The following is a 9,087-nucleotide window of genomic DNA, read 5'->3' as shown; positions in this document are numbered from 1 at the left end:
ATCCCAAGTCCATCGGTCTGTCACTGAATGTGTAGTTCCTTCTGCAGCTGAAGGTCTGGATCTGAGCGGCAGATTTCCAGCCTGCTAAGCTCCCTGGGAATGATGTTGCCTCAAATCAAGAAGAGAAAACTCATACAGCAATGCTTTCTCCTGCTCCTTAACCATAACCACAGCCACACTTAGGGATAGAAAAGGGACTGTGCAAAGCTCCTGAAACCATTTGACCTCTTTGCTCTGTTACTCCTGTCGAGGTATCAGCTCTGAGGCCCCTCGGCCCCACACCAAACAGTGGGATGTGGAGGAGGGACAGGTGTTTCTGATGCAATATGCCAGGGAGCAAAGGTCACTTCCACTCCTTAGCGCTCCACAGCCTAAGTCGATGTTTGCCCACCTGCGCCTTGCGCTGTTCCTGCTGCAGGAGGCAATGTCAACAAAATCCCAGGCAGTAAAGACAGTTGCAGAGAGCCTGGTGCCTTGATTACTTCCTCATAGCCACTTGTCCCTTTCAGCACCGCTTTATTACCGGCTGGGCAAAGAAGCCAACTGGAAAGCCAGTATGAATATGGGCTATATACGACAGACTTTGTCTGCGCTGCTATCAGATGTCCTGTTTTGTACAAATCTGGTCATGAGAACTGCATGAGGGAAAAATGAGGAAGGAAACCTTCAGGGTGGCTATTCCAAGGCAGCTCTCAGCCACCCTGAGCCAGCCTGGGGACTGCAGTACCTCTCTTCAGGGGTTATGGGACCTGAAAGAGCTCTCTGGTAGACCGGGATAGCCCTATGTCCATGCTGTCCGGTAACTTCCCTCCCTACCACATCTGTATGTCAAGCATCGTCTCTTGTAAAGCATCTTATATTCAAGTCATGCAGACTCTTGCAAGCTTGTTGCCCTGAAAAGGACCACCCTTTTGCTAAAATGTGCATAGGGTCTGGCACAAAAGAGCCCTACAGCTTGCTAGGCTTGCTATTGTCAAACAAATAATGGCTGCAATGCATTTTTCAGAGGGTTTAGAAACAGAAGGAGAATTACAGGACAACCACTGGAGACTGCTATTGGATAGACATATCCGCTGCTCTTCAGAGATGCTGATGGAGAGATGTTTCAGCAGGGAAGAATGTGAAATAGTGGCTCTGCCAGAGGGATTTCTAAGGTTTCCAATGGCTGAGGAGAGAAAGCAAAAAGCAGTAGCTATATCGTCTGCAGTATCAACTTGATGATTGAAAAGAAATTATAAAATAATCATCTGAAGAGAGACATACATAAATGCCTTGTGACACTGCAAAGTGTGTTACAAAATATTAATAAAATAGCTGTCAGCTTCCTGAGTTGCTTTTGCACCAGTAATTCTCCCAGTGCCAGTTGCTGTATGTTTTCCTTGATACAATCAGGAGGAAAACAGCTAATGTGACATGACAAACTCATTGTATTAGAAGTCATCTCTGCTTTAAAACGTGTGTCATATGACTGAACACCCTACTCTGGGTACAATGCACCCCACAGTAAAATTGGATAGAGCTCATCCTTAAATGCCCTGCCAAAAGTGCTCCTAACAAAGGGCAACAAGAAAACATAATTCAAATGAGGGACATCTGTTCTCTAATGTTTGCAGATAATGACTGGATCAAGTGTCCGCATAAAGGATAATTATTTTCTGCAGATGGTTTGATCTGGTGTTTTAAACATTGTAAAAAATCTTTGTCCCCAAAATTCCATGAAATATGTGGGGTTTTGCTAGGGTCAGACCTCTTTCCTGCTCTCTGGTACGTTCTGTATGTGCAAGGGTAGATAAAAGGATAAAGGGTTAAAAAGTGTAGAGCTTAGTGATATGGTTTAGTGGAGGACTTGTTAGTGTTAGGTCAGAGGTTGGACTCGATGATCTTGAGGTCTCTTCCAACCTAGAAATTCTGTGATTCTGTGATTCTGTGATTCAGCTTGAACACACACAATGTGCATTTTTAAGTTCTGGTCTTCCATTTTTTTTTATATTACATTAGTGGATACCCAAATAATTCTCAGCGTGAAGTTTTATTATAGGAGAGTAGCAAAATAAAACACTTGTGCGCTGTGAAAAGGGATCCCACAGCGTATTTCACTGCTGCTGCTCCTCAAGCAGCCTGCAAAAGGTGGTGCTTCCCTCAGAAACCTGGCGACCTCAGGCAAAAAGGAGCTCACAGGGAGCCCTAGGATGCATCTATCAACCACCCACAGCGCAGATTTTTGGGGACAGGCGCCCAAATTGCGCGATCTCCCCCAGAGGAGGCACATGGCTTGGAGGGAGGGGGAGGGGGGCGGGACTACATTTCCCAGCGTGCCCCCGGGGGCAACAAATGGAGGAGGGGGCCGCTTCCGGGTTGGCGGCTGCGGGGCGGTGCCAGCGCCGTGTGTTTACTTCCGGCCGCCCCGGTGCGCGAGTGGCGGCGCGGAGGGGACGCGGCCGCCGCGGGACGGGGACGGAGCCGCAGCGCGGCCGGGAGCCGGCAGCCAGCAGCGGGGCGGCCCCCAGCGGCACCGAGCCGCCGCCAGGCCCCGCGGGGACCTCATGAGCCGGCGCTGAGAGGGAGGAGGCGGCCCAGGGGAGCCTCCCGGGGCGGCGGGACCCAGCCATGGACTGGCTCATGGGGTGAGTGGCGCGGGGGCGAGGCGCCAGGGCGGCGGGGGCGCCCCCTCCTTTTTGGGGTGCACCCCTATGGGTGGTTTTTTTTTGGGGGGGGCACTCCCTTTGGGCACCCCCTTTTGGGACCCTCTTTGGGGAAGCCCGCTTTTGGGACACCCACTACTTGGGACCGCTTTTTGGGGGCACCCCATTTGGGAACCCCTTTGGGGACCCCCCTTCTGGGGCTCCCTGCATTTGGGACCCCTTGGGGGACAGCCCCCTTTGGGGCACCCCCCTCCATATGGGACCCTCTTTTGGGGCACCCTCCTTTGGTGCTCCCCCCTTTTGGGACCCCCTTTTGGGGCTCCCCCATTTGGGGTCCCCCTTTGGGGCCACCCTCACCCTGCACCTAGCAGGGCGGCTGCCTAACGGGCTGCGGGCAGCGGTGCCGGCCGGGGCTGCCTCCTGGAGCTTCTCCGGGGTAGCCCCGCAGAGCTGGAGGGGAGGAGGAGGTGTGGAGGAGACCTCGCCTCGTCTCGAGCGGTTGCTGGCTGAAAAAGTGACTTTCCATCCCTTTTTTTGGGGAGCAGGAAGGCCAGACGTCGCGGGTCTCCCCGCTTCCTCCCGGTTCGGCGGCTGCCGCAGCGTGAGGATGTTTTCAGGCTTGAGGCTTGCCAAGATTTAAGTGGCTTTCTGTGGGGAGGAAGAGGAGACCTCAGCAGAGATTAAAGCCAACTCAGAGCCACGCCAGGGGGCTCGGATGGCCTGGGATTAATGGTGCTAATTGCTTAGAGACAGGAGGTAGAAAGCACTCTGCTGCCGGTTTTGGGATTGAAAGCCTCAGTCCGGGAGAGGGTGGTGCAGCTGATGGGTGACCTGATGTGCAGTTGGTGTGTGAGGGAGGATAAACTTGGTTGCTGCTTCCATGAGCAGTGCTGGTGACCTGTGCTCGGGTGAACTGTGAATAATTCCGCTTCGAAATCGCGTGAGCAGCAAGTTTATGCTTCAGCAAAACTAGGATTTCGCTGCCCTTCGTTCTTCATGGCAGTTTGATCCTGTGCCCAAAAGTGATCTTTATCGCCTAGGTTGTATGATGTGCCTGCAATATGAGGTAAAAACCTGTTTTGTCACAGTCGCTAGGCCTGGTGTGTTAGGAGGATGGTGTGTGTTGCCTCTTGCCTGCAGCTGAACACCAGTGAAAGTACGGCACTTGCTAATTACCTCCCAGCGAGATGTGGCCGGCTCTCGAGGCTTCACTGGAAGTGCGTTCCCCCAGTTTAACGGGGTGAGTGCTCGGTGTCAGCAGGACAGGTGTTGATGGCAGAAATGCAGCGTGTGAGAGGCTCAGAGTGCTGGTGTCATGGCCCTCTGCCCTGTGATGTTTTTTACATGGTCTTAGTGAAAACACACGTGTAAACAACCAGCTTGTCTTATATTTTTGATAACTACCACACAGCACAGGTGGTCTGTTTCATTTACTTTGTAAAAGTAAAAGCTGAGGTGCTAAAGGTCCGCTGCAGTTACGGAGAAGCTGGATGCGGCGCTGGTGCAAGACGTTGGGTGGCTCAAACCACCTCGTCTGTGTGCTCGGTGTCAATGACATTGGTAAGCAGAAAAGAATCAAACCTGAGATGAGCCACACTGTCAATAAAAGATCTGTTTCCTTCTGAGAAATACTGTGAGCTTCTTGAAGCTGCTGTGAAAAAATTGGCATTCATGCTGTTGTTTTTTTACCCGGAGTGGGTGGATCCATCCACGTGTGGAAAAAGGCTCGCCTGTTTTCCCCATTGTAATGGGAATGGATCCTGAGTCACTTGTACGTTACACGCTTGTTCTCAGCTATTTCCTGGTATGTTTCTTGCCTGAGCAAAGCAAGTGCAGTGCTTGAGGTTTTCTCCTTTAAATCTGAGACGTGTTTGTGGGGATTTTTTGGGGAGGGACACGGCAGGAAGGCGAAGCCTCGATATTTTGAAGGGGAGAGGGGAGGGAGGCCTGACAGACCTTTTCTTACCCTGCCCGAATTAGTGCTGCTGGTAGCACGTGTGTCTAAATGCAAACATCCTTTTGTTGTTCGTGGAGGAAAACCGAGGGCATTCCTCTGTCCCAGCTGAAGCTTGGGTCGTGTTGCTTGCTCAGCCTTCCTTCAGCGAAAACTTCAGCGCTTCCCAGCCCCTTTGTGGGAAGGGAAGGGCTGCAGAAAAACCTGCAGGGACGGCAGGAAAACAGGTTGCTCCCAGGAACCTCTCAGCCTGTGGCCATTTCTTGCTGCTCCTCCGGAGAGCAAATTGCATTGGTCTGCTCCTTGGACTTGTCACTCTTTCCTGGATGAGTTTTGTCACTAACAAAGTGCCTTGATCTGTATTGTTTTGCGCTGCTCTGGTAACGTGCTGCTTTGTGATTACAGCTTCAGGGGTGCTTGCTCACAGGAACCCTCCTTGAATGCCTCATGTTATCAGCTGGGCTTTCCTAGCATTCAATATGAGAAACACCCTCTGTATTTTAACTTCGTATCACTGAGAGGTTAACCTCCAAGTGCAAGTGCGTTAAATTAGGCGACAGTAACAGTTGCTTCTGTTCTAGATCTCTACTCTTCAAGCTCCTGTCGCATTTATCCTATAGAAGATTTAGAGTGCGATCTGCTTTAGTCCTTGCTGGTCCTCCCCTTCGCTTGTGCCCTCCTGGGGAGGGGGAAGGGTAAGTCCTAATCATACCACTAAGGGCAGCAGCCCAAGTGTCTCTGATCGCCTCCGAGTGCTTAATACACAAAAACAGAAGCTGGAGCTTAGGAACAATGGTGAATTTCTTGGGGATTAACAAACAGCTATAGGCTTACGTGGTCACACAGCAAAACTTCTCTGAGTGCTGTCTTCTGCTCGGCCAAGTGCTTCAAAATCCAGTCAAGTTGTAGGGAAGGAAGCTGAACAAACCGAGCCGTTGGCAAGTCACAGGATGTCCTCAGCTTAGCATCAAAATAAACCTCAAGTCTTCTCTGTAGTTCGTGTCTTTTACCCTTCTCCTGAGCATGGCCTTAATACTGCTACTGAGGAAAGCCCACGGTCTTTTCAGTGCATTCTCAATTGAAAAATAAAAAGATTCCCTTTTTGTTTTTTTTTCACTTTTGTTTTTTCTACTTTTTTTCTACTGTTTTTCTACTAATATAAAAATATTAGAAATATTTTTCTAATGCAATTTAGCCTGGAAATCACTGTTGCTTAGTTGTTTTGTGCAGCAGCATCTGACAGGTCTGCCTTAGGCTTTGAGATTCCAAACTCTGTGTTGCAAATAGCATTGATCTGCTCTTGGAGTTCACTGGAGCAACAAAGACAGGCATTGTTCCTTCAGTTATGAAACTGAAATCTCATAATATGGCTTTAAAATTAACAATTACAAAGGAGAAGTATATTAGTGGTAGTAATAAACCTGATGTGGCCTCAGTTAATCTTCAACTGAGATGTCTGACGCTGTAACATGCTTTTCCTAATCAAAGGATTGTATACTGCAGCCTTTTTTTTGTGAACTTCTATAGAAAGGGAGAGAGACAAAGTATTTTACTAACAATTGCCTGTTAAACACGAGACGTTTTGGGGCTATATCTGTACTATAACTGCAACCATGCGGACTGTAAGAGGTCGATGTAGTTGTGATGGCAAAAGACTTCAATAGATGCATCTTATACTGCAGAAGAAGTTCTCTTCCAGTTTAGGCTACTGGAAGAGCCTTCAGCATTTAGACTAGCCCTATGGAAAGGGACTGTTGGTGAAGGAAACGTAGAGGGGAGAACAACCTTGCATTTTTTGCTTTGGAAGCCAGCTTCTGTTTCAAAAAGCTGACAGCATTCCTTCTCAATCCTTGCCTGAACGCCTCTGAGCACAAGGAAACCTGTGTGTCCTCAGGAAGCAAAATGTTGCCTCCCAACTCTTCAGTGAAGGTTATTTTTTGTTGTTGGTATATCATCAATGCATCTGCATCAGAGGACTGTGTTATTCCGGGATTGGAGTTAGATGCCTTGTACTCACGGGCTGCAGTGTCCAGCGCTTTCACAGGTGGTTCTGGTACCAGTAAATGCCACCCTCATCTGCGTGGCTTGGTTTCACTGTGGTACTCAGGACTTTCTGAGGTAGCTGCAGCACCTAGCAGCTTGTTTAAAAATAGCTGAACTTCTATTGTATAACAACTATTTTAACAATAAAACTTGTTTTGGACAGGAGGGTGTCTAGCTCTGAGGGAAGGAGATTTAAGATACTAAGAAAATAAATTGTGTGAGCATGCTAACTTTATTTCAGTGCATTATCTCTCTGCCTTTCTGTGCTTTAGGGTGACTTGACAAAGACCCACAGCTCCTTCTCCCTTACTTAGTGGGGAGTGGAGTCGAAGGGAAGGGGCTGTCTGCAATGGGGGTTTGCCGTCTTTGGTTTTTAAGCTGTAGCCCTTGCTACCCATGCTGTCAGCTACCCATACTGTTGTACCATTCACTGCTCAGTTATCTCTTCCTCCATATGTTGTCCTGGTGACTTGGAAAGGAGGGCTTAAAAATGATTGAGGGCTATCTTTTTCTCATGTCCCGGCCAAACTGCTCCCATATCTTCAGCTTTGAGCACAGTAAGAAACGCAATGGCCTAGGAAGATCAGAAAAATGAAGATGGAAGAAGATAGAAGCAAACTCCTGGTGGGGATATTTGTGCCTGAAGACAGCACAGGCATCTCCACGCTGCTCAGGTGCTCTGTCCAGTGAATGGATGCAGCTGTTTACTGAAAAATGTCTAATCCAATATGGTAACAGCCTTGACACTTGCAAATTTATGTTGTCACGTCAGTCAATCCATTGCAAACACCGCAGATGTGCTACCTAGTATAGTCTTCGCCTCACCAGGACAGGTAATTGGGAAGTGTGTTGTGCAGAGACTGCACCGTAGCTATGCAAATCGAATCTTTTAGAGTATGTGCTGTGCTAAAGATTTCTAACAACACAGGAGAACTTCCATAGGTCTGCACACTGGCAGATTCTTCTCTTACAGAAGGCCCGTGTCATTGCATTTATTTCATTTAGGTGTAATTGTCAGGTCCCTAAAATAAAACTAGCAGATTTTCCACTCTTTTTTTGGATACAGGTATTGTAGCATTATCCCAACAACGATTTTGAAGGATAGAAGACAACACCAACACTGCTGTTTTGCTGTCTTCCATACTGCTTTTATGGCAGGGTCTTTAAGAAACTTCCTCATAAGGCATTAGGATGCTGTCCAGTTCAAAACACATGCTGGTGAAATATGAGTGATATTGTTATGCAGAGATGTCCTAGCACCGAGCTGAAACAGCTGAGGACTAGAGGAGAAAATACACACTAGTGTTGTAGTTCTGAGACAGAAAAAAAAAAAATCCCATATGCTAATTTACAGCTGTTAGGCTAAATCTTTGTTGGTTTTGAACGGGATGTATTAATTGTAAGGAATGAATCTTGTAGTGGGAGCAGTGAGGAATTCTTAGGCTGTTTGCTTAGCTGCCAGCTAGCAATGCTGGAAGCAAGAAGAGTGCTGCTGTCTGTGCCTGGCAGACCTTCATACATGAAGGTAGCTGATCACTTTCATTTTAGGTACTGCTTGAAACTTCCTAATTATAGCAAATGTTGCTATAAAAAGGAAGAATGCTGGAAGTTCTTCAGCTGCTGCAACCACGAGGAATGCTTCCCGCTTCGGTCCTCTCCAGTACGAAAGTCTCCTGCCTTTATAAGGCAGTCTTTTCCCCTAGGAACTGCTGCAACCTCCCACCTAGCCCAGCTGCACCCTGTAAAGCCATTCTCCTGTTCCACTGACCTCACGACAGGTGTTTCCCCTGCTTTGCATGCCCTGCAAATTCCTGGCTTTGTGGGCTGTTTTCCCTGCTTTGAAAGAGCTGAAAGTAGTTCGGAACCAGTAAAACAGACACATCCAGTCCCATTGGGCAGGAAATGTTCACATGTTCCTTATTTACTCCTATTTATAGGTGTAACCTCGTTACCTGTGGGATTCCAGGTTGTTTTCCCTAGATAAGTCAGGTCTGTCTGTGAGCAGCTCCTGCTCAACTCGCTGTTTGCCAACGAGACTTCAATATTATTTCATGCCCTCTTATCAGCCGTGAGCCATACGTCTGCTAAGCCAGTAGTTACCTGTCACAACAACCAGCATAACATAGTCCACAGGTAAAAGAGTTCCTCCGTTAAATATTAACCTGTCAGATTCATACAGTGTATGTATAGCAGTGGAAAGGTGCTGTTTGTTTGATATCCCTGGAGATTTGTATTCTGCAGTTGTGGAAGAGGCATCAGTACTGGCCAAGAGCCATTAAAACCGCTCACATCTGTTGCACCATTATGGGTCTCTGGTTCTGAAAGGGCACTGGTGTATTACCAAGAGCGTTGCTTTCCTGCCATGGTTATCTTTTGGTATTTGTTTTATGCTGCAGAGCCCTAATTGTGGAAGTGTCCTAGCATAATTGATTATTGAAATCTTGCATT

At 48.0% G+C, this 9,087-nt stretch overlaps 1 protein-coding gene across 1 annotated transcript in view; it reads left to right on the top strand.

The window, feature by feature from the left end:
• The first annotated feature begins 2,389 nt into the window (after positions 1-2,389).
• MOB2 (MOB kinase activator 2) overlaps positions 2,390-9,087 on the top strand; it is a 111,662-nt gene continuing 104,964 nt past the window's right edge. The window contains exon 1 of the mRNA XM_027458880.3: positions 2,390-2,624. Coding sequence (XP_027314681.1) covers positions 2,608-2,624 — 17 coding nt within the window. The 5' untranslated portion in view covers positions 2,390-2,607. The remainder of the gene's footprint in view (positions 2,625-9,087) is intronic.

This window comes from Anas platyrhynchos, chromosome 5 (genome assembly GCF_047663525.1).
Source record: "Anas platyrhynchos isolate ZD024472 breed Pekin duck chromosome 5, IASCAAS_PekinDuck_T2T, whole genome shotgun sequence".
In the NCBI taxonomy this organism is placed as follows: domain Eukaryota; kingdom Metazoa; phylum Chordata; class Aves; order Anseriformes; family Anatidae; genus Anas; species Anas platyrhynchos.
Note: the sequence above shows the minus strand (reverse complement) of the source record. Positions and strands in the feature narration are given on the sequence as shown.